Source organism: Staurois parvus, unplaced genomic scaffold (assembly GCF_062004578.1).
Source record: "Staurois parvus isolate SC_StPar_1 unplaced genomic scaffold, SC_StPar_1.0 ptg000353l, whole genome shotgun sequence".
Lineage (NCBI taxonomy): Eukaryota > Metazoa > Chordata > Amphibia > Anura > Ranidae > Staurois > Staurois parvus.
This window is the reverse complement of record NW_028318149.1, coordinates 205,574-231,824: the sequence shown is the minus strand read 5'-3', so window position 1 is coordinate 231,824 and position 26,251 is coordinate 205,574. Positions and strand designations below refer to the sequence as shown.

At 40.1% G+C, this 26,251-nt stretch overlaps 1 protein-coding gene across 5 annotated transcripts in view; it reads left to right on the top strand.

Moving 5' to 3' along the window:
- HECW2 (HECT, C2 and WW domain containing E3 ubiquitin protein ligase 2) overlaps window positions 1-26,251 on the top strand; it is a 324,224-nt gene that overhangs the window by 199,224 nt on the left and 98,749 nt on the right. For 4 of the 5 annotated variants that reach the window (XM_089684697.1, XM_089684700.1, XM_089684696.1 and 1 more), the window contains 3 exons: window positions 2,803-2,903; window positions 12,809-14,107; window positions 21,597-21,692. In XM_089684697.1, the coding sequence (XP_089540823.1) occupies window positions 2,803-2,903; window positions 12,809-14,107; window positions 21,597-21,692 (1,496 nt within the window). The remainder of the gene's footprint in view (window positions 1-2,802; window positions 2,904-12,808; window positions 14,108-21,596; window positions 21,693-26,251) is intronic. The other variant, XM_089684701.1, reaches the window with a different exon arrangement.

Below are 26,251 nucleotides of genomic sequence, written 5' to 3'. Positions count from 1 at the left end.
CCATTGTAGAAGTGTTTTATAATTAGATTCTATTAGTGTAGTATTAATAGAAATCTTGGACAAAGCGTAAGCAGTATCCTGCCAATCAGTTAGTACCTTAGAAGTTTCAAAAGGGAACTGCACCTTAGAAAAGGTTTTGGAAAATAGTTACCAAATCCTGTTATAAAGTAGTAGCTTGTGAACCCTGTTCTAATGCAAATGCACAATGCAAATGACAAGGGCTGATTCCTACTGCTGTTTTGGCACTTGTGAGTGGCTAGCTGCATTGCCTTTTGTGTGTTCAGAAGGTGCAGTCCCATCACCAACCACCCCTGTGACCAACCCTACCCGCGCTGTTCCGTCTAAAATGATCGGGCCTTTCCTGGGCAGAGGTAGCAATAAAAACCTGGTGGACCCCTTCTGAGCTGACCCATCCCTTAATTTTCCCTACCCCTTTCTTCCTCACACCCTTTTCTTTTCATTCTTGTGTTTTTTTTCCTGTTTTCTTTTATTCTGCCCCCTTCTCTCCTAATGTGTATGGGAAGCTGAGGTTGGAGACGACTACTACCAATATGTAATAGTGACTGTCTTACCCAATTGTCACTCTGATAATATCTGCTGTTAATCGCAGTCTTGTTGACCTTGCTGTGTTCAAACGGTCTGTTGTTACCCCTGCAAATAGACAATTCCAGGCTCACTAAGTTTTTTTTATTTTTAATGGTTTTGAATTAACCACATTTTGTACATGTTATTGGTTGTATATGTTTTATCTCCTGAATAAACGTATTATGGAACTAAAAACCGAAAAACGGGTTCTCTCTCCACTCTGTCCAAAAAAATGTTTTGCCTTTAGTTATACTTTACAATGTGGAGACTAACTTGTTGGCTCAAAAGTGCCAAATATTAATGTATTTTTGTTTGCCTAAAAAAATATATTTTAAGATGCTTTTCAGTTTTAGTCCTGACCATCTTATGTAGATAGAAATGCTGCACAAAACTATGTATTTCCTTGTAATTACCTTTTGTTCCTCTTTGTTCAGCTTGTGAGTTTGTGATCCCAGCAGATTGGAAATGTAAAATCATCAATGCACATTGCATTATTTTTGTACCTTATGGATATATTGTTCCTAAGGCTCTAAAATAATGGTTTTATATTTTCATGCCTAAGGGTAGCCTTGTGTGCATTTTATACATAGACACTTCCCAATATTAGGATACCATCCAAGAAAGCCTACAATATGGCCAACACAACTAGACATAAAATATGTCCTGTGGGTTTGAGAAAATGTATGGACTGGAATGCAGAATCCAGTCAATACGTATGTTGAATAAAATGCTAATGTCTTGTTAGCTAAACATATATATTGTATACACATAAAATATATATGTATATTATAGGATTTCCTTATTGTGATGATCATGTTTAGAAAACTGGAAGCTACTATTTGATGTATAAAAAGTGTGCTGTGAGAAAAATACATTGTTTGCCTTGTTTATTTCAGCTTCCAGCTGTCATTTCTGCAGTCCAAGCCTAAAATTAAGCAAGACTCAACTAATTGTTGAAGGCAACAAGAAATGTTTCCTACAGCACACTTGCATTGCATTAGTTTTGAATATACTGTAGATTGTCGTATTATTTGATGATAAGGAAGCTACATTACATATACAGGGTTGTGATATATTTATATGCCTGTTTAGTAGGGCTATACAAGCAGTTTTTATATACTTTATCTCATTTCTTCTATTTTAATCTTAGCAGTTGTTGAGCAAGGATACTGACCATACTCCCTGAAATATACAGCCAGCATGTGAAATACAGTCATAAGAATAGTTATGGAAATAAAGAGTAGTAATCATTTAGAAATGTTAGTCACATTAAAAAATACAGTATGGCAAAGGATGGCCACAGAATGATGAAGTTCTAAAAATAAAGAAACGTTAATTTGTTACATCAGGCTACAAACACAATCCTGCAGATAAGTTAATGTATTTCAGCCAAAGTGGTCTTGATTATGACCATGGGCAATTTGGCTGAAATGTGTTACTTTATTTGCAGGACCATGTTTTTAGCCTGATATAACAAATGACATTTTTTTCACTTTTGGAAACTCATCGTGATACGGACATCTTTTGCTGTACAGTATGGGAGTCAAGTAGACAGAAGCTTTAGCCCTGCACCGTTGTCTTGAAGTGGTTGGGGTGTTGAGATTGAATGCTTAAACTTTTCATCAACTTTTTTGGGTTGACTTAAAGCTCATCTCCAGACATCTAAAAATGACACAAATTAATGTAGCTCATTAATTTATTAATGCATGTATTTTTTAATTGCAAGCCGTGTAATTACCTGAATTTGACCTGGTACTTGCATCTTGCTGTCCCTGTACATCAGAGCTCAAATTGGGGAGGAAGAAGCAGCACAAAGAGCCGATAAGTTGTGCTCCAGTACAAGAAGCTTGCTGATAGAAGGGGAGAGAGCAGATTGACAGAGAGATGGTTTTATCAGTTTGCTGCTTCTGTTTTCCTGTCAAATCACATGTTAGATCTAAGACAAGACCTGTAAGTGCTACTGAACTGCAGCAGACAAAAATCAGGTCTTCTGTCCTGCCAGACAGGGCTGTGTGGAATGGCAGAGCTGTGTAAATGTTTGAACTGTATGGACAGAAATACAAAACCTTTGTCAGGTAAAACAGCACCCGTATATGGATTTAATTTGTGTATTTAGTTGTTTGCCTGACGTTCAGCTTTAAAATACACAATCAACTACATTGTATTTTTGTAAACAGTAGGGTTTGCATGCAATTCTAACATTCAGTCTGCTTTCAGTGATCAAATACTCAGCTATAATCTTGGTAGAAGACTCCCAACCGATCATGTCAGCGGATATTTACAGTTCAAAGTTGAAATTGTGTCATCAGTTCATGATGGTAAGAAAACATCAGGTGATAAAAAGACAATGGTAACTTCAGTTTAATGGTCACAAGACATTAGCATACTGTAATATGGGCTGAGATGAAAGTGTTACATTCACCAATGCATGGTATTTAGCACATTTATTTTAAACTGGAGGTTTTCATGTACAGGTTTATTTAACACGTGCTAATTTTGCATTATTACTGCTTTTTGTGGTATTTGTAAAAGGCACTTGAAGAACATGCCACCTTTCACTGAAAGAAAAATTAAGCCATTTAGTATTTGCTATTCAGAACATTTTCTTGATAATGTTTATTTTTGTGAATTAAACACCTAAATAGACAAAAAATAATTGCACGCAAAAGAATTATGATGGATAATTGTGCAATATTTGGGAATGTCAATTTAAGTTTTGATGAGAATTATGTTAAATAAAGCAACACAGTAAAAGATAAATGAATATGAAGTGGTGCTGCGCTACTTATTTTAAAGTGAATGAACAATCAGCATGAAAAAACTCATAAATATTGTGCAAAGTGGACAACCTATATACAATGCTAAACCGAGTGTAGAAGGAACAATAAGTGTACCAAATAACAACAAGAAATGTGACAGAAAAAAATATATATATATAAATAGTCAATGCGCTAAAATCATCAAGTGAAAAAGTGATCAGTAGATAAATAAATACATGAAATATTAAATAAATTGTGACAAATAATGTTAAATGGCAAAAATGTGACACAGAAAATGAGTAGATATATGAGAATAAATAGTCCCAAAAGCACAACAGACAGGGAATCTTCAGCACAAGCCGTGAGACATCAGTGACCACAACAAACAGGTAATCTTTCACCAGCTAACGTGCGCGCTCGCCTTCCAACTGCGACCCGCAAGGGGTCAAAAGGCATATACACAGACCGATCATCTCAGACCAGATGAATCTCAGTAGTAAATAAACTGAGGACTCCTCTCCATGGCAAATACATCCACCAGTACCATAGATGTCCTTACAAGTGTGTGACTTTAGATTTCCTTCTCCAATATCCTCACATGTAAGGATCAAAAAAGCTCCCATAGTGTAGTAAGTTAAAAAAGACTTTATTAAAAAGACACAAGAAACTACTCACGTGAAAAACAGGTCTGCAGACCCATACAGGCAATCACTGTAGCAAACAGTACAGGGTGTATGAGGTTGGGAGTACCAAGATGGTGGCTGCCGTCCATACCGGAAATGACATCACGCTTCCGTCCTATGCATTACGTTACGAATCACTAATGTTTTTCACATGCGAGTAGTTTTTTTGTGTCTTTTTAATACAGTCTTTTTTAACTTACTACACTATGGAAGCTTTTTTAGATCCTTTAATGTGAGGATATTGGAGGAGAAGATCTAAGGCAGGGGTCCTCAAACTTTTTAAACAGGGGGCCAGTTCACTGTCCCTTAGACCGTTGGAGGGCCGGACTATAGTTTAAAAAAAAAAAACTATGAACAACTGCGGACACAGTACAGGAGATGACCAGAGACTGTGGACACAGTACAGGAGATGACCAGAGACTGCGCACATAGTACAAGAGATGACCAGAGACTGCGGACACAGTACAGGAGATGACCAGAGACTGCGGACACAGTGCAGGAGATGACCAGAGACTGCGGACACAGTGCAGGAGATGACCAGAGACTGCGGACACAGTACAGGAGATGACCAGAGACTGCGGACACAGTACAGGAGATGACCAGAGACTGCGGACACAGTACAGGAGATGACCAGAGACTGCGGACACAGTACAGGAGATGACCAGAGACTGCGGACATACAACGGCACGGGAATACTGGGCCGGCCGCTCCATAAGACGCACAGACATTTCCCCCCAAGTGTGTCTTATGGAGCGAAATAGTGCCCCATCATTGGTGTCAGTGGGAGGAATAGTGCCCCATCATTGGTGTCAGTGGGAAGAATCGTGCCCCATCATTGGTGTCAGTGAGAAGAGACGTGCCCCATCATTGGTGTCAGTGGGAGGAATAGTGCCCCATCATTGGTGTCAGTGGGAAGAAACGTGCCCCATCATTGGTGTCAGTGAGAAGAGACGTGCCCCATCATTGGTGTCAGTGGGAGGAATAGTGCCCCATCATTGGTGTCAGTGGGAAGAATCGTGCCGCATCATTGGTGTCAGTGGGAAGAATAGTGCCCCATCATTAGTGTCAGTGGGGGGAGGAATAGTGCCCCATTGTTGGTGTCAGGGGGGGTGGAATAGTGCCCCATCATTAGTGTCAGTGGGAGGAATAGTGCCCCATCATTGGTGTCAGTGGGAAGAAACGTGCCCCATCATTGGTGTCAGTGAGAAGAGACGTGCCCCATCATTGGTGTCAGTGGGAGGAATAGTGCCACATCATTGGTGTCAGTGGGAAGAATCGTGCCGCATCATTGGTGTCAGTGGGAAGAATAGTGCCCCATCATTAGTGTCAGTAGGGGGAGGAATAGTGCCCCATTGTTGGTGTCAGGGGGGGTGGAATAGTGCCCCATCATTGGTGTCAGTGGGAGGAATAGTGCCCCATCATTGGTGTCAGTGGGAAGAATAGTGCCCCATCATTAGTGTCAGTGGGGGGAGGAATAGTGCCCCATTGTTGGTGTCAGGGGGGGTGGAATAGTGCCCCATCATTAGTGTCAGTGGGAGGAATAGTGCCCCATCATTGGTGTCAGTGGGAAGAAACGTGCCCCATCATTGGTGTCAGTGAGAAGAGACGTGCCCCATCATTGGTGTCAGTGGGAGGAATAGTGCCCCATCATTGGTATCAGTGGAAAGAATCGTGCCGCATGATTGGTGTCAGTGGGAAGAATAGTGCCCCATCATTAGTGTCAGTGGGGGGAGGAATAGTGCCCCATTGTTGGTGTCAGGGGGGGTGGAATAGTGCCCCATCATTGGTGTCAGTGGGAGGAATAGTGCCCCATCATTGGTGTCAGTGGGAAGAATAGTGCCCCATCATTAGTGTCAGTGGGGGGAGGAATAGTGCCCCATTGTTGGTGTCAGTGGGGGGTGGAATAGTGCCCCATCGTTGGTGTCAGTGTGGGGGGCAGGGGAATAGTGCCCCGTCATTGGTGTCAGTGGGGGAAGGGGATAGTGTCCCAACATTGGTGTCAGTGGGAGGAATAGTGTCCCATCATTGGTGTCAGTGGGAAGAATCGTGCCCCATCATTGGTGTCAGTGGGAGGAATAGTGCCCCATCATTGGTGTCAGTGGGAAGAATAGTGCCCCATCATTAGTGTCAGTGGGGGGAGGAATAGTGCCCCATTGTTGGTGTCAGTGTGTGGGGGGGGAATAGTGCCCCAACATTGGTGTCAGTGGGAGGAATAGTGTCCCATCATTGGTGTCAGTGGGAAGAATAGTGCCCCATCTTTGGTGTCAGTGGGGGGGAATAATGTCCCATCATTGGTGTCAATGGGGGGGGGGATAGTGTCCCAACTTTGGTGTCAGTGGGAGGAATAGTACCCCATCATTGGTGTCAGTTGGGGAAGGAATAGTGTTCCCTCGTTGGTGTCAGTGGGGGGTGAAATAGTGCCCCATCGTTGGTGTCAGTGGGGAGAGGAATAGTTCCCCATCATTGGTGTCAGTGGGGGGAGGAATAGTGCCCCATCATTGGTGTCAGTGGGAGGAATAATGCCCCATCATTATTATCAGTGACACCAACGATGGGGCACTATTCCTCCCACTGACACCAATGACACTTAACTTGCTGACCCCTGTTCCAGCATGGTGCTGCTGCAGCCAGCATGCCTGGTTGCAGCAGCACCATCTGCACGGCACACTTACCTGTCAGCTGTCCTTCTTCACTCCGGCCTCTCCCTCACTCGATGTTCACGGGGCCACTCGGCTCCGCCTCCTCGCCGGTGATTGGCCACCTGTGTGCCTTTCCTGAGCTACAGTTCTGGCGCCCAATCACCAGTGAGGAGGCGGAGCCAAGCGGCAGCGCGAACATCGAGTGAGGGAGTGGCCGGAGTGAATGAAGGAGCAGCGCTTCCTGGACTGGATCTTCGTGGGACTGGGAGACGGAGCCAGGTAAGATACAGCAGCCCCCTGCCCGCCCCTGTACTTTGTGTCCCTTCCTCGCGGCAAATACGCCCCTGCCGGTGGGCTGGATAAATGTCCTCGGTGGCCCGCAGACTGTAGTTTGAGGACCCCTGATCTAAGGTCACACACTTGTAGGGACATCTGTGGTACTTGTGGTGGTTTATGGAAGGATTTATTCTACTTATAAAGGGCGTGTCCCTTTCCCTTAGATGAAATATTACAGTGCCTCCAGCCGTTAAAATACGGCAAATATTTAGTAAACCAATAATTTGGACACCTTGATAATTTGATCACCACTTATTATTATACCTTGAATTCTTTTAGCCAGTATGATTTCGTACCATACACACAAAATTTGCCTTATAATAGATAAATATAAAAATGTATTTATGTACAAAAATTATATATATATTAACACAAAATGCAAAAGACTGGTGATAAATGAATATTGATACACACGTTCAAAGATATACTATGCCGATATAATACACAATAATAATGTTTCTAAATAATGAAATCAATATAACAATTTCTAGATGATACTGATTAAAAATTAAATTTATTAATAACTAATAATTTTGAGTATCTCAAAGGTTATTTTCTCTCATTACGTGGCCATAGCAATGGAAGAAGATATTCTCTGATAAATTATACTCTGATTATTAATATTTAATAAATTATGAAATATGAAAAATTTGTAATATGACACCAAACAATTTTAACAGTAATACAGGATCTCTCTACATATATATAACTACCCAATATAGTTGTGATACACTAAGGTAATTCTATGACTCTACACAACAGAGAAAATAGGCAATGCAAAATTAAATGGACAATCTCACCACACCCGGAATTCAGACTATGAAACTCTCCCGTGGATTCAGCTGGCAATGGAACGCCTTTAGAATGATGTCACAGGGCAAGTGATAGATATTTAGTATGGGAGAATGTAGGAAGTTAGAAGTACAGAGATTTAGAAATTTAGTAAAGTTTTGGAAGTTTGAAAGGATGGAAGAGGGGTTATTCACCAGAGAGGTCTCTTCAAATGTCTTCAGATGTTCTTCTAATGAGGGTTTTTCTTCAGTCAGGTTTTTTCTTTTGATGAGTTTTTTTTTCTAAAGGTGCATGGGATTTTATACCAACTAACCCATTGTTCTAAGATACCCTCCCACCAGGCTTCTTGATTGGCTAGTTGAGAAATATATGTACATAAGCTATTTCTCACCTATCCGCCAGGTGGCGGTCTTGTACCATAGAACAATTTGAGTATTGATGATGACTCATACCTCGGGTGGAACTCAATGTAATTTTAGGTATTAAATATACGTCTTATCCAGATATATAGTTGATCATAGCTATATTGTTCTAAATAAGAACCATGGAATATATGTGTATATTCAGTTATTCTTGTCCCTGAGATACAAGCTTGTGTGAAAGCATCTGTTTCCTGATAAGACATACAACTGATGCTAACTCACAATATATCTTACTTTCCATCATCTCAATACTCAAGTTAGTGATATACAATTCCCATTGCTGAATATTTGGTGGTGTGTGAAACATATTCTTTATAACATCTATAGATACTATGCTTTTGTAGTAATATCTTTGTGGTTAGATACATTCAATTCTTGGTCTTAAATGACCTGAATTTAACTTTTAGTCTTAAAAGTGACACATTAAACCGATGTTTGTCCATTGTAAAGATGAGAGGCAATAACCAGGTGTCCTTGTAGTTTGAACAGACCATTTGAAAAGACTGATATCTCACCAGTCTCCTCAAGGGTTGTTTACTCTTCTCAAACGTTACTATAGTTTCACTTGTTGGTGTGGTGATTCAACATTTGAAGGTTTAAAGTCTTATTTGGCTGTCTATTTAACTTTTGTATATGCAGTCCTCCCGACCCCAATATACAAATAGTATTTGTGGACAGTTCAAACAGTCTTATTGTCTTGGAAAAACCTCACTTCACTCATTATAGACATTTCTTTAGCTTGGGGTCCTTCGATTTTTCAACCAAGACAAGTTAACCCTTAACATCCGGCTATGCTGAGTTGCTGTCATATAGGATTATGTCTTGATAAAATCATGTTTTTGAGATGTAATTTCAAAAGGTCCACAACATACTGCTGCATGTACTTGCCATGGAGAGGAGTCCTCGGTTTATTTACTACTGAGATTCATCTGGTCTGAGATGATCGGTCTGTGTATATGCCCTTTGACCCCTTGCGGGTCACAGTTGGAAGGTGAGCGCAGATGCTAGCTGGTGAAGGATTGCCTGTTTGTTGTGGTCACTGATGTCTCACGGCTTGTGCTGAAGATTCACTGTCTGTTGTGCTTTTGGGACAATTTGTTCTCATTTATCTACTAATTTTTTGTGTCACATTCTTGCCATTTGACATTATTTGTCACAATTTATTCAATTTTTCATGTATTTATTTATCTACTGATCACTTTTTCACTTGATGAATTTTGGGCATTCACTATTTATATTTATATATATTTTTTCGGTCACATTTCTTGTTGTTATTTGGTACACTTATTGTTCCTTCTACACTCGGTTTAGCATTGACTATATGGGTTGTCCCCTTTTCAAAATATTTATGATTTTTTGCATGCTGATTGTTCATTCACTTTATATTAAGTAGCGTAGCACCACTTCATATTAATTTATTTGTTTCACTATTTGATTATAGTTAGGTGTTTGCAGACACTAGGTGGGGTTTTGTTTCATCTGGCAGTGCAGGAGGTTTATCTCCCCCCTTTTTTTTTCAGAATAAAAGATAACTTCACCTTTCTCAACATGTTACACCCGTATTTAGGGTGGAACATGTTGAGCATCCACCAGCTCATCCCCTCAAACCGCCCCCTCCTTGTAACAGCAGGTGGGGGACCTTCTCCCCACACCTGCTGTAACAATATGAAAGCAACACGGCCGTGTGCGGATCCGCTCACATGGCTGCGTCATTCATTCATAGAGTTCTGTGAATTAATGCCTACAAGTACCGTCAGCCATTGCGGCCAAAGGCTTGTAGACTTTTCAATGAGCAGTGAGGGTACTGTTGAGTGCTCTCATAGTCCATTGAGCTTCTTGGAATTCAGTAACTCTTTTCCCATGTCAGAGGTATGGGCAGACTGTGAACTGACAGTCTGCAAGATGACATTGCACTCGCAATCTGTAGATTGTGAGTGCAATGCTTTACGGACAGAAAAAAAAAATAATTGCACATTTTAATACCTGCAAAAAATATGTATTTAATTTATTTTTTTAAAGGTGAACTTATCCTTTAAAATTGCTAGTGAATTTACACATATAGGGCAAGAAATTGTGGGCACCTTTTAGTAGGTCAGGCTACAAAATTGCTAGTGATTAAAATGAACCTGTCACTAGGAAACACAAACTGAAAGAGAAACACCTTGTAAAAGAATCTTACTGATCTTCCTCATTCTTACCTTTCCAAAGAGTGTTGATTTCCATCTTAATTCTTTTGCAGTGTTATGGTTGCTGCTGGAATATGACACTTCCTGGGTTGTCCGATGCCTGTTCCCCAACTATGCACTGTGGTTCCTCCCTTCTTTGTGTCACTTCTTAGTCCTGTAGTGATGTAGGGACCTGCAGGAGGAACTGATGTGCACAGCAGAGGATGTGCTGTCCTACACACCTGAAATTTCTGAATAACATTGGCGACCTTAGCTATGGATGAGTTCAGAGCTGCCCCTCCACAGGAAGTGTAGGGATGAATAGTCTTTTCCAAGGTTCTTTTTTTTCAGTATGAGTTTCTTAGTGACAGGGTCACTTTAAGTGTGACTATTAAACAGATGAAACAAATGGCCCTCTATGGTATGCACAACAAAAGTAGTATGTAATAATTATTTCATCACTCCCATTTGGAGTATTGTGCCATCATGTGTGACTAGTCATTAGTACATGCTACTTGTATAGCTCACCATAGAGTGTAATTTGTTACATCTGTGTATTGACCAATTGCTACTCTTATGCTGGCCATACACAGTTTGAAAATCGTTCAAAAAAGCTTTCGATGCGCTCAGTTGTTTGACTTTCGAAACGTTAGTGGGCTAATTACGATTATTGAAATGCAAAGTTTTATAGCAGAAAAATGAACCGTCTTGTCAGATTTTTTTTTGAGCTTAAAGGATCGAACTTCTAAACAATAGTAGTGAAATCAGTCCAAAAAAGGGCTCAAAAAAATCTACAACGCATGCTGCAAACGAAAGTCCATCAATAGGAAACAAAATTAAAGATCTTTCTTGCTGCCGACTTTTCATTCATATAGAGAAATATTGCAAATATAGACCAGTGTGACTTCTAATGTGCTTTTCCCAAAAAAAACCCCAAAAAACCCAACAGGGTATGTAAGCTTTGGATACCTTAAAGCGGAGCTCCACCCAAAATGGGAAGTTCAGCTTTAAGTACTGGTCCCCTGCTCCCCGTGAGGAATTGGCACTTTTGGGAAGCGGTTACCTGATTTTGACCGGAAGTGGAAGTTGTCCTCCCCTGCTCCCTCCCTGTAGTCTTCTGGGACAAGTGACAGGTTCTAGAAGACTATGGGACCATTCACAAGACGCAGCGCTACTCGCTCATGCACAGTGGGCATGCGGCTGTGAAACCTCAAGCTGTCACAGCTGGGTGCCCACACTTAACATGCAGGTGCCCGGGAGCGAGGATGGTTGGTGAAACTAGCTGTGGTGAGCACACCGCTGGATCGTGGGACAGGTGAGTAGTTTTTTTTTTATAAGTCAGCAGCTACAGTTTTTGTAGCTGCTGACTTTTATTTTTTTTTAGCTTTGACTGGAGCTCCATTTTAGTGTTTTTTGTTTTGTCCTATATACCAATATATGCTTGAATGTATCAGGAGATTGATTTGTCTTCCTCCCTTGCCACTTGTTTTCATGATGTCTTTTGTATTTCTTTGAAATACATAAAGTAACACTAAAGTCTTGTTTTTTTGGGGGGGGGGGGTTTCTAATAACAAACATGTCATACTTCCCTTCTCTGTGCAGTTGTTTTGCACAGAGTAACCCAGATCCTCCTGTTCTCAGGTCCACTGCCAGCACTCCTGGCTCCTCCCTCCTTTCGAGTGCCCCCAGAGCAAGCAGCTTGCTATGGGGACACCCAAGCAGGCACACTCCCGAGCTGCAGCTCTGTGTGTTTATTCACACACACAGCCGCGGCTCGGCCCCGTCCCCTCCCTCTTCTGACTGGCTCACTGGCTGTGATTGACCTCAGCCAATCAAGAGTGAGAGTCCCCAGAGAACTAAGGCCCTCGTGGACATCGCTGGATCGGGATGGGGCTCAAGTAAGTGTTGGGGGGGGGGGGCTGCTACACACAGAAGGTTTTTTACCTTAATGCATAGAATGCATGAAGATTAAAAAAAAAAACCGTCAGCCTTTACAACCACTTTAATATTAATGGAAATCTTTGGAAATTAAAAATATTATTGTTGCCATATTGGAAGAATAGATTTAAAAATGTGTAGAAACACAAGGATGCTGGTAACCATATATGTATATTGTGGCCCCAGTTCATGCTGTTATGGATTGTTAATATGTCGATAATTGGGCGGCAAATATCGACCAAATAATGGTGTTATCGCATGCACATTCGACAGATATTTATAAATCCATCCTTTTTTTCTGAACTATTATCTAACCGTGTATGGCCAGCATTAGCATATAATCACTAGTGATTTTAGTAGCATGATAGAACTACTAAAATGCTGGTGTGTTCCTGCACATTGGTTTATTTGTTTTTTTAATAGAAAGATATATTTAACCATATACTGTTTTTATTATTACTAATGAATGGTATCCTTATTCATATACAGATGCTTCTCCAGAGGCAGTGGGCACAATGCTTGCGGCAAGTAACATAAATGGAGACCTTGGTACACCTTCTGATGATGAAGAGATGCCTGCTGGTCAAGATGTGCATTCTACATGTTCCAATGGCCCAGTTCTTGCAGAAACCTTTTTAGATGGATTAAGATGCGGCAGTTCTGCTGAGACAGACTGTGAAGAGGCAGCTAGTACTTCAAGGATATCTCCCATCCGTAGTCGCCAGGATTCACTCAATGACTACCTTGATTCCCTTGAACATAGCAACAGTGCCAAAAGCAGTGCTGCTACATCTGTCCCCTGCGATCGATCATTAGGCGCATCACCAAAGCTAAGAAGCAGCTTTCCTACTGACACAAGACTTAATGCCATGCTTCACATTGATTCAGATGAAGAAGATCATGAATTTCGGCAGGAATTGCTATGTAATTCCCCCCTCCTGGATGAAGGTGGCCTTGTTTTACATTGTGGTACTAATAAAAAAAAAGATAATTGTTTGGGTTCAGAAGCAAATCGAGTGGAAAGTGGAAACTGTGATAATGCACAACTGAATTTACAAACTTCTGATATCAGTGGAAGTAACATGCAGGCCATTAGTTTAGACCTTCCAGCTGGAGGAACAGCTGATCAGGAGGATGAAATTACTGTGGCAGTTAATGTTGATGTGGAGGGTGCATCATGTATTGCCATGGAAACACAGGCATCCTCAGCTGTAAGCTCTGAGAGACAGGAGGGGATCCCAAACAGGGAAAGTAATGTGGATACAAATTCTACTGACTCAATGATGGGTACATCTTCTCAGGTATTGTCTGAAATGGGTGCAAGCAGCTCGTTACATACGCAGACTTCATGTGAAGGCAGTAGAGTTGCAGAGGAAGGGGCAAGTAAAAATAATAATGGTACACTTTTTAATTGTAATGCTACTTCTAGCAGTTTTACACACAATGCCTGTTCTTCATCTTTAGAAAGTACAGAAATCGCTGGGTTTTCCCAAAAAGACAAAGGATGTGGGGCCTTTGAATTTGAATCTGAGTGTTCTGGTGGTTTAGAAGTACAGGCTTCTCTATGCAATCCTTGTTCTCTTCCAATTGTAAACATCAGCCGAAATAGAGATGGAGATCAAGAATTACAGAATGAAGTAGAAGGGACAGAGGAAATTTGGCAGAGAAGGAACATGCAAACAGTTTCAACCAGTGGTCAGCCGACTCAGGATGAAGAGACTGGTAGCGCGCAGGCAGCATGCAGAAGTATGATACAGTCAAGTGTACAAAGTGAAGGTGCCTCATCAGGTACTTAGTTTTAATGCATGTTTTTCTATGTAGCCTTATATGTAAGCCAAAAGTAGTTCACAATAATCTACAGGCTTATTTTAATAAAGCAGTGGAAAGAATAATGATAGTGTGCAAAGTTTAGTGACCCACAGTAGCAATCACATTTCTGTACTGGAGTTACAATAGCTTAGTGTACTGATAGCCATGGGATGATTTGGACAGTCTTATGTCTGTAGAGGTCCAAGGCCCTTGAGCCCTGACCAGCTTCCCTTCCCTGTTCAGCTACTCTCCCCTGTACAATCCATTCTAAAGACTTCTTGTGAGAACTTGTCCAAGCATGGTGCCACATTTGAAAGTTCTCTGATGTGTATAGGCAGCTTATATACCATATAGCCAAAGGTTTGTAGACATCTGATCATCACACCCATATGAGCTTGTTTGACCTCCCTTTTCAAAACCATGGGCATGAATATGAAGTTGGCCATCGTTTGTGGCTAAAGCACCCTCCACTCTTCTGGGAATGCTTTACATAAGATTTCAATGTGTCTGTGGGAATATGTGCCCATTTAGCCAATAAGAGCATTTGTGAGTTCAGGTACTGATGCCAGACAAGAAGACCTGGCTTGCAGTGAGCGTTCTTATTCACCCTATTAAGGTTTAATAGGGTTGAGTTTAAAGCAGTAATAAACCCAAAAGCAAACATTTATTACAGTACAGCTTACCAATTTTTAGATGTGATGGCTGAATTAGTTTCCTTTTTTTTACTTTCTTTATTCTATTTTCATTTGGTGATTCAGCCAGCAACTCTGCTGTTTTTCAGAAGTTCAAGCTCTAGAATATAGCAGCTTACATGCATGAGACTATCCATTTACTACTGACAGAGGTGATTGAACTGATCAGATTTCATTTATTCATGTAAAACTTTTAACCCAAAAGGAAACAAATGTTTTCTGTAACTGCTTATAAAGTGTTAGCTGGAGTTTGACTTCAATTTGTTATTTGTATTCAAATCTGATAATACATTTAATACTCCCATCCCCTAGACTGACAATGCTGTATCCTGGCTCATTCCTCCAAAGTGGTGTCTTGCTAATACAGAAGGTGTGTTACTGGCCAGATCACCAGGTAAAAAAAGGGAAAAAAGCCAAAGAAAAGAAAACTGATGCAGCCACCACATCTAATGATTGGTAAGCTGCAATATAATACATTTTTGGTTTTGGGTTTAAAGTGGTTCAAAAGGTTGAAGCATGACGCTAAAAAAAAAGGTTGAGTTCTATGCATGAAGCTAAAAAACCTTTAATGTACAGCTTCCCCCACAGCTCCCCTAATACTTACCCGAGCCTGATCTTGGTCCAGTGATGTGCACAAAAGCCTCGGGTCTCCCAGGTTTCTCCATCCCCATTGGTTGAGACATAGCAGGGGGAGCCATTGGCTCCCTCTGTTGACAATCACAGCCAGTGAGGAGGGAGCAGATAGACATAGAGGGACGGCTTTGGAGCAAGCATGCACGAGTGCCCCCAGGGCAAGCAGCTTACTCTGGGTGCACTTGGCAAGGGGAAGAGGCCAGAAGCGCAGTGGGGGGACCCGAGAAGTGGAGTCTTAGGGCTGCTGTGTGCAAAACCATTGCACAGAGCAGGTGAATATGATGTGTTTATTATCTGAAATATAAAAAAAGCCTTTAATATTACTTTAATACCACTTTAAGGCTGTATGTAGGCCACTTGAGTTCTTCCACATTAAATTCCTCAAACAATGTTTTTATGTTCCTGGCTATGCAAAAAGGGTTACAGTCATGCTTAAGCCGAATAGGGGCCTTATCCAAACTCTTATCACAAGATTGGAAGCACACAGTTGTTTAAAATGTCTTTCTATGTTGTAGCATTTGCAGAATTTTTTGCTGGAAATGCCTAAACTCAGTCATTTGGAGGGGTATCCACATACTTTTTGCCAAATTATTTGTATTAATATGAGCTACTGTTATTTCCAGATGAACATTACTGTTTATACTGCTTTATTAAATACATAAGAAAAAAAAATATCTTAAAGTGGTACTAAACCCAAAATGTAATATTTTGCAGCTTATCAGTTCTTAGATGTGATGGTTGCATCAACTTTCATTTCCTTAATTTTACCTTGGTGGTCCAGCCAGTAAATCTGTTACTTCTCAACTTTAACAGACCAAGCTGTCCATCAAAGGTGGCAGTTAGAGGGTTAAGACAAACTTTTTTAACACTGACTGAATGAAATTGGCTTAGAATGGTCACCTTTTATACTTTTATGCAAATTTTTTTCCCCAAAAGAATAAAAAAGTTGTAACTGCCAAAAAGCTACTACTGCTGTCCCCACAGGTTGACAGTGCCATTTTCCAAGGCTGTCTCCCATGCCCCTCCATAGAGTGGAGCCACCCCAGGACAGGAAGTGTGTTACTGGCCAGATTATTAGGTTAGGATAAAGGAAAAAAGAAAGCTAATTCAGGGAGTAGTAAGCCGCAATATATTAAATTTTTGTTTTTGGGTTTATCACTGCTTTAAGTTTACAATTATACAGTCATGGCCGAAATTGTTGGCACCCTTGATATTTCTCCAGGAAATCGTGTATTTCTCACGAAACGTATTGCATTAACACATGTTTTGCTATACACATGTTTATTCCCTTTGTGTGTATTGGGACAAAACAAAAAAAGGGAGGAAAGAAAGCAAATTCGACATAATGTCACACAAACCTCCAAAAATGGGCTGGACAAAAGTATTGGCACCCTTTCACAACTGCGGATAAATAAGAATGTTACAAGCATGTGATGCTCCTGTAAACTCACCTGGGGCAAGTAACAGGTGTGGGCAATATAGAAATCACACCTGAAAGCAGATAAAAAGGAGAGACGTTCACTTAACCTTTGCATTGTGTGTCTGTCTGTGCCACACTAAGCATGGACAACAGAAAGAGGAGACGAGAACTGTCTGAGGACCTGAGAACCAAAATTGTGGCAAAATATCAACAATCTCAAGGTTACAAGTCCATCTCCAGAGAACTAGATTTGCCTTTGTCCACAGTGCGCAACATTATCAAGAAGTTTGCAACCCATGGCACTGTAGCTAATCTCCCTGGTCGTGGACGGATGAGGAAAATTGATGAAAGATTGCAACGCAGAATAGTCCGGATGGTGGATAAGCAGCCCCAAACATGTTCCAAAGACATTCAAGCTGTCCTGCAGGCTCAGGGAGCATCAGTGTCAGCGCGAACTATCCGTCGACATTTAAATGAAATGAAACGCTATGGCAGGAGACCCAGGAGGACCCCACTGCTGACACAGAGACATAAAAAAGCAAGACTACAGTTTGCCAAAATGTACTTGAGTAAGCCAAAAGCCTTCTGGGAAAACGTCTTGTGGACAGATGAGACCAAGATAGAGCTTTTCGGTAAAGCACATCATTCTACTGTTTACCGAAAACGGAATGAGGCCTACAAAGAACAAAACACAGTACCTACGGTAAAATATGGTGGAGGTTCAATGATGTTTTGGGGTTGTTTTGCTGCCTCTGGCACTGGGTGCCTTGACTGTGTGCAAGGCATCATGAAATCTGAGGATTACCAAAGGATTTTGGGTCGCACTGTAGGGCCCAGTGTCAGAAAGCTGGGTTTGCGTCCAAGATCCTGGGTCTTCCAGCAGGACAATGACCCCAAACATACGTCAAAAAGCACTCAGAAATGGATGGCAAAGAAGCGCTGGAGAGTTCTGAAGTGGCCAGCAATGAGCCCAGATCTAAATCCCATTGAACACCTGTGGAGAGATCTTAAAATTGCTGTTGGGAAAAGGTGTCCTTCCAATAAGAGAGACCTGGAGCTGTTTGCAAAGGAAGAGTGGTCCAAAATTCCGGGTGAGAGGTGTCAGAAGCTTATTGATGGTTATAGGAAGCGACTGATTTCAGTTATGTTTTCCAAAGGGTGTGCAACCAAATATTAAGTTAAGGGTGCCAATACTTTTGTCCAGCCCATTTTTGGGGTTTTGTGTGACATTATGTCATATTTGCTTTTCTGCCTCTGTTTTATATTTGTTCCAATACATACAAAGGGAATAAACATGTGTATAGCAAAACATGTGTTAATGCAATACCTTTTTTGTGTGAAATACTTGATTTTCAGGAAAAATATCAAGGGTGCCAACAATTTCGGCCATGACTGTATGTAGCCAGCATTGAATTTATTGTAAATTCCAACCTTTGATTTTACTTTTGGATAGAGCATGGAAGGATTTGATTCTCAGCCTGTTTTTTTAGGCAGACCCTTTATTTTTCTTGAGTTTTGTCACTGAGACGTAAAGTGAAGTTAAATCCAAAATTTTAGAGTTGTCACAGAACAAAAGGAGACAGCTAATCATTTAGTGGGACAAGTGTTCCAGTGATAACCCTATAACATATGAGTAATCCTTGCTCGGGGGAGATCTCTCATTACCTGTTATGTATGCAGGACAGAATGTGATGGGACACAGGCAGAAAAAACTTGATAGGAGTTTTAACTCTTCCTCATTCAATGGAAAGCAAAAAAGGTTTGGCTGTATATACACTTTAAATTCATCTTGTGACAATGCCTTTAATGTCATTGTTCAAAAACCAATGAGATGCAGTAACTGAATGCAACCAGTAAAGTTACAGTTTACTGTGTACATATCTGAGTGGTTGCTGTAGATTACTATACACCATTTATCTCTGATTTTTGTGCATCAAACATAATTTTAATGTATATGGCATGTAGAATGTGCCATATGTGTTAAAGCTGAACTCCAGGAACTATTTCTATTGCATACTTACATTGGTTCGGCTTGGCATAATGTAAGTATGTCTTATACCTGATACCAGTATACTCATACCTGATAAACTGCTGGGAAAAGTTGAAATCACTGTAGTAGTTAGCTCTACTACAGTGATAGTTGCAATCACCCAGGTCCTGACCAGGATCTATGCAAGCAGTTGCCTCACAGCACAGTGATCATAGGGGGTTGCTCACTTGACACCACTGCCATTCATAGAATACCCTATGTTTTTATTTTTCAGTGAATACAGGGTATTGTTCAATTACAGAACACTTCATATTCATTGAGCAAAATACAAGGTGTCCTGTGAATGGTGTCAAGTGAGCAAATCTCAGTTAATAGAACGTGAGTATAAAAATTGCAGCTTTCACCTTAGCAGCCCTGACTACTATAGTGATTTTAAGCTTTCCCAGTGGGCCATCAGGCAATTATAATGCATACTTACATTGTGCCAAGCTGGACCAATGTAAGTATGCAGTACAAGTATCAGTTTTAAATATAGTTAGGTCCATAAATACTTGGACACAGGCACAATTTTATTTTTTTTCAGGTATTTACCAAAACATATTCAAGCTATAGTTATATAATGGATATGGTCTGAAATTGCACACTCAGGTTTTTTCACTGAATACAGGGCATTGTATGGCCCACCTCCTGGAGAGTGTCCTTCACTTGTCTGAATGTTGTGAATGGGTTTTTCTTTACCATAGATGGGATCCTGCGATCATCCACCACTGTTGTCTTCTGTGGGCGTCCATGCCTTTTTATGTTGCTGAGCTCACCAGTGCGTTCTTCTTTCCTCAGAATGTACCAAACTGTTGATTTGGCCACTCCTAATGTTGCTGCTATGTCTCTGATGGATTTCTTTCGTTTTTGAAGCCTTGCAATGGCCTGTTTCACTTGCATGGATAGCTCCTTTGAACGCATGATGCAAGTTCACAGCAATAGATTCCAAATACAAATGCCACACTTAGCATCAACTCCAGACCTTTTACCTGCTTAATTGATGAATAAATAAAGAAGGGAGTAGCCCACTCCTGGCCATGAAACCGCTTTTGATTCAATTGTCCAGTTACTTTTGGTCCCTGGAAAAAGGGGGGATGGCTAATCTTAAGAGCTGTAATTCCTAAACCCTCCCTCCAATTTGGATGTACATACCCTAAAATTAAACCTGAGAGTGTGCACTTTCAGCCCATATCCATTCTATTACTATAGCTTGAATATGTTTTGGTAAATACCTGAAAAATCTAAAATTGTGCTTGTGTCCAAATATATATATGGACCTAACTGTATATCACTGTGATGAGTCTTTTGGTTTATGTCATTGAGTATGAGTTGTCTTTTGTACTACACTTATTGTTGAATTGTACAAGCTTAGATTAGCCATAGACATATCCATGGTAAATGTACAGTCTTGATTTTTCTAGAACACATTTAGTAAACAGAAAGTTATAAAAGATAAACAATCACCTCAACAATCTTTTCTTAAGTCTAAGTATGGGCAAACGGCAAAATACAACATGTTAAAGCTAAACTCTGAGGTAAGCAATTATTGTCATAAATACAAGAGACGTGTATTCATCCCCAAATCTTGGTGTGCTTTCTATATTTCATCCAGATCTGTGTAGTAACATAGCATGAAGCTTCCCTGTGCAGGAGCATCCTTTGATAAAGACCAGGCACTGTTGCCCTCTCTCCTTGTGCAGGATGATAGGTCTTTTATCTGCCCCTTTAGTTTTCTGCAGGTAGTCTTTAGAAGGTGGGCCTGTTGGGTCCTTCCAACAACTCTGCTCTCTGCAAGGTGTATGTACAGCACAGGAATTATGTTACTGTTATTTTATACAGTATGTTAAAAACAGGTTTTGCAATGCCATTAAGTGCACTCCAAGACAATTTATATCCCTATTGGCTATTGGGGAATTCATTTTTTAAAATATTTTTTTTTTGTCTAGAGTTCAGCTTTAACTCTTTCAGCTGTTCATAAACATTTCTTAGTTTGTTCACACAGTTTTCTTATTAAGATACCCCTGCCAGACACTATACAAAGTCCTAATCAGTTACCTTTCTCAGCTGCAGTCAAACAATACCACTTGATCAAGGCTTTGATTGGATAGTAAAGGATAACAGCTTACCTTGCTCTTTTGTGAAGTAAGCAAATTCTAATTGTTGGATTCCCAGCACTCAGCAATGCAGTAAAGTCTGGTTGGCTAATAGTTCTGTCCATTCCTTTTCCAATCTGAATGCAGGTGTGCACAGTTGGCTCTACTTTTTAAATTTACACTTAGCATTTTTAATGGATACATAATTGACTTTAATTTGGTCTTTCCACATCAACAATTTACATGTTTTAGTGCATTCGTTACATCAGTTTTAGAGTATTTAGTAGTAGGATCAAAGACATAATATCTTGTATAATAACATATAAATGTATTGTACATAGAAATGTAAGATTGTATTATTACTTAATAGTCTGTTTTATGTCCTCTGACCAGTAAAGTGTTTTTTTTTATTAATGTACATTAAAATCCTTTTAGCCAATAGCTGAACAGCCACTGAAGTTCTGCAAGTTGTCCAAAATAGCTGATATATGCCAAATAATACTGAAATAGTAGCACTGCGCAGATCATATTCTTATTAAAAAAAATATTCTCATTTGAGACACCAGTAAAGCCAGTTAAACATGTATGTATTATTCCTCAGGTTCTCAGTCAAATGGCCATCAAGCTTTAAGATCACTTCCTTCAGTCCGGCAAGATGTCAGCAGATACCAGAGGATAGATGAAGCTCTGCCACCTAGTAAGACAAGATATTATTCAGAACGTATTTCAGTGCTGAAGAGCTTCCACCATTAGCAGATGTTTGCAATGTGAATAAAGTTGTATTTATTGACCCCAGGGACACATAATTTCACTTTATTTCTTTGGTCTACTTTGATGGCCACATTCATCAATATTTTGGAAACTACACATAAAGTATTTTTAAAAATGCTGAGGTGCATCCTGTAGTCATTATAAGTAGAATGTGTGGCATGACTGTTTCTTACAGCCCTGGCCAAACGTTTTGAGAATGACACAAATATTAATTTTCACAAAGTCTTCTGCTTCAGTGTTATTAGATTTTTTTTGTCAGATGTTACTATGGTATACTGAAGTATAATTACAAACATTTCATAAGTGTCAAAGGCTTTTATTGACAATTACATTAAGTTTATGCAGAGACAATTTTTGCAGTGTTGACCCTTCTTTTTCAAGATCTCTGCAATTTGCCCTGGCATGCTTTCAATCAACTTCTGGGACACATCCTGACTGATGGCAGCCCATTCTTGCATAATCAATGCTTACACTTGTTCAGAATTTGTGTGTGTGTGTGTGTGTGTGGGGGGGGGGGGTTGTTTACCTGCTTTTTGAGGATTGACCACAAGTTCTCAGTGGGATTAAGGTCTGGGGAGTTTCCTGGCCATGGACCGAAAATTACGATGTTTTGTTCCCCAAGCCACTTAGTTATCACTTTTGCCTGATGACAAGGTGTTCCATCATGTTGGAAAAGGCATTGTTCGTCACCAAACTGTTCTTGGATGGTTGGGAGAAGTTGCTCTTGGAGGATGTGTTTGGACCATTCTATATTCATGGCTGTGCTCTTAGTTAAAATTGTGAGTAAAGTATGCTTTACTGTTGGAGTGATACAGAACTGGTGGTAGCACTCAACATTTCTTCTCTGGACAAGGTTTTTTCAAGATTCCCCAAACAATTGGAAAGGGGATTCATCAGAGAAAATTACTTTACCCAGCAGTCCAATCCCTGTATCTTTTGCAGAATATCAGTCTGTCTCTGATGTTGTTCCTGGAGAGAAGGGGCTTCTTTGCTGCCCTTCTTGACACCAGGCCATTCTCCAAAAGTCTTTGCCTCACTGTGCATGCAGATGCACTCACACCTGCCAGCTGCCATTCCACTTGCACTGGTGGAGCCCTGAGCAACTGAATCAACTGTAGGAGATGGTCCTGGCACTTGCTGGACTTTCTTGGGCATCCTGAAGCCTTCTTCACAACAATTGAACCTCTCTCTTTGAAGTTCTTGATGATCCAATAAATGGTTGAGTTAGGTGCAATCTCAGTAGTAGCAATATCCTTGCTTGTGAATCCCTTTTCGGGCAAAGCAATGATGACTGCACGGGTTTCTTTGCTGGTAAATTAATATTTGTGTCATTCTCGAAACTTTTGTCAGGGGCTGACAAAAAGCTAAGTTAACTTTGAAAGTGCACATCTCCTTTGAATGGGTTCATAACAGGATAAATGTTATCTAATCCTTCAACATCTTAGAGCTGTTCTTTGCAATCCTCTAATTAGACTGTCTTCCTGGAGCCCTGTTTTTCCTCAACTCTTATTGTGGTACAGTGTATTGTTTAAAGTAAAAGTAAAGAGTCTGATGTACTGTAGATCAAGTAAATAGTAGGTGTGAATAGCTGCATAATTTTGATCAAACAGCATTTATGTTTGATGGATCAAATAGCATGAGATTAGAGGCAAATATGTGTAATTAGTAGTAGGAAATCCCCAACATACTATAGCCCGCCAATAGATTTTAAATTTTTTTTTAATTAGCACTGTTTTCATATAGATTATGAAAAGAAGTCCACTTATCAATTAAACCCTTGAACACATTTTAGAATATAAAAAGATAATGATAAAGGATGTGTAGCAAGTTATTGTACCTGTACATGCTACTCTTAATGAATATATCTGAAGCAAACATATGGAAAAGACACTAGAAATTGATAAGCGCATAAAGAAGTAGAAGTCCTACAGTGACTGAATGTTTCTCCTATTTCACAAAAGTCAGTGGTCGCACTCTTACCACTCTCAGAAGCTGATTGAGAGGCCCAGCCGTTTCCATGAGTGGGAAAGGGAGCATGTTTATTCCCGTATTTTCAAAACGGGAAAATTGGAAATGTTACACATCTGAAAGTGTAACAAGATTGTGACTTCAAGTGAATAAACAATCATTTAATTAGGATAATACTAGACAAAAAATGTATTGTATTTATTACCTGTATCATAAGCAGTATCTGCCTTTCTGTCCTCCCTAAAATATCCCTGTAAGCATAGATAGTAATTTTTTTATAACAGTTTTGTTTTTAAATATATTTTAATTAGCATATTGTTTAGATGCATTTATTATATTACAATCTTTTTATTTGTTTTTTTTCAAGTAAACAGATTAAGCAATATGAAGATAAGATAGGCATCTCAGGTTTACATACAAATAAGGCACATAGGGCTTTTACAGAGTGTGGAAGGAGGGTAGAACATCAAACCTAAAGAACAGTGAGCATATATCCCAATAATGGGGCTTATAAAATGAAAAACACAATGGCAACAGTAATCGCAGAACTAGCAAATATAACAAAACTAGATGCATGTATCAATTCACAAACTGGATGCAAATACATTGTAAAGGGTAAAAGATATACTGGCATTGTAAAAGTCAAGCGATTGCTCGGTTAAATAGAACATGTAGATGTACCTATTATATATAATGAAGGGAGTCTCCGAGTTCTGGGAGGTTGTGTTTTGCTGAGGCATTTGTGAACATGTGCTATTTTTTCTTTACTTTATCCTTACATAAAAAAGACAGAGCCCATTGTATCTGGATCTTTCAGGACTTTTTGCATGGCATTAATTTTACTTTGAAATCAAGTTTTATTTAAATTGTGTATGTTTGCTTTTTTATGTTTTACTTATTCTTTGTGTTAATGGCTTATTTATTTTCCTTCAATGGGATTGTATTTTGATCATATTTCTATTATAGCTTTGAGCAAAAAATGTTTCATAATACCTGTTTATAAAATAAGGTTTTTATTTGGATATACTTTCTTTAACCTTTTGTAATTGCTTCTTGGCTTTCCATGTGAGCTATAGACTGCTGCTGCAGCTTACACTTTGTTACTATGTGGGATTCCTCTCTACCAGCAGCAGTACAATCTTTTTCCTGGTGTTAAGTGCCATGGCAAGTAGTGAATACTTGTATTCTAAAAAGGTGTTGGCAAAAAGGATTGGCATTAAAATGCTACTTTAAAAGTCCTTTGGTTGCAGCTGCAAAAATATTTCTTCCACATACACTATATTGCTAAAAGCATTGGGACTCCTGCCTTTACACACATGAACTTTAATGGCATCCCAATCTTAGTCCGTAGGGTTCAATATTGAGTTTGCCCACCCTTTGCAGCTATAACAGCTTCAACTCTTCTCTTCTGGGAAGGCTGTCCACAAGGTTTAGGAGTATGTCTATGGGAATATTTGACCATTCTTCCAGAAGCGCATTTGTGAGGTCAGGCACTGATGTCGGATAAGAAGGCTTCTCTGCTCCAATCCATCCCAAAGGTGTTCTAACAGCTTGAGGTCAGGTCTTTGTGCAGGCCAGTCAAGTTTCTCCACCCCAAACTCACTCGTCTATGTCTTTATGGACCTTGCTTTGTGCATTGGTGCACAGTCATGTTGGAACAGGATGGGGCCATCCCCAAACTGTTCCCACAAAGTTGGGAGCATGAAATTGTCCAAATGTCTTGGTATGCTTATGCCTTAAGAGTTCCCTTCACTGGAACTAAGGGGCCAAGCCCAGCCCCTGAAAAACAAACCCACACCATAATCCCTCCTCCACCATACATTACACTTGGCACAATAAAGACAGGCAAGTACCGTTCTCCTGACAATTGCCAAACCCAGACATGTCCATCGGATTGCCAGACAGAGAAGCATGAATTGTAATGCCAGAGAACACATCTCCGCTGCTCTAGAGTTCAGTGGCGGTGTGCTTTACTCCACTGCATCTGACACTTTGCATTGCACTTGGTGATGTAAGGCTTGAATGCAGCTGCTCAGCCATGGAAACCCATTCCATGAAGCTCTCTACACACTGTTGTGCTAATCTGAAGGCCACACAAAGTTTGGAAGTCTTCAGCTATTGACTCTGCAGACAGTTGGTGACTTCTGCTCACTGTGCGCTTCAGTATGCACTGACCCTAATCTGTCATTTTATGTGGCCTAGTTGCTGTTGTTCCCAGTTGCTTCCACTTTGTTATAATATCACTAACAGTTGACAGTGGAATATTTAGTAGCAAGGAAATTCCAGAGATGGAATTATTGCACAGGTGGCAACCTATCATGGTACCATGCTTGAATTCACTGAGCTCCTGAGAGCGATCCATTCTTTTACAAATATTTATAGAAGCAGTCTGCGTGCCTAGGTGCTTGATTTTATATACCTGTGGCCAGGGAGGTGATTGGAACACCTGAATCCAATGATTTGGAGGGGTATCCCAATATTTTTGGCAATATAGTGTATCTATATCTTGACAAAATA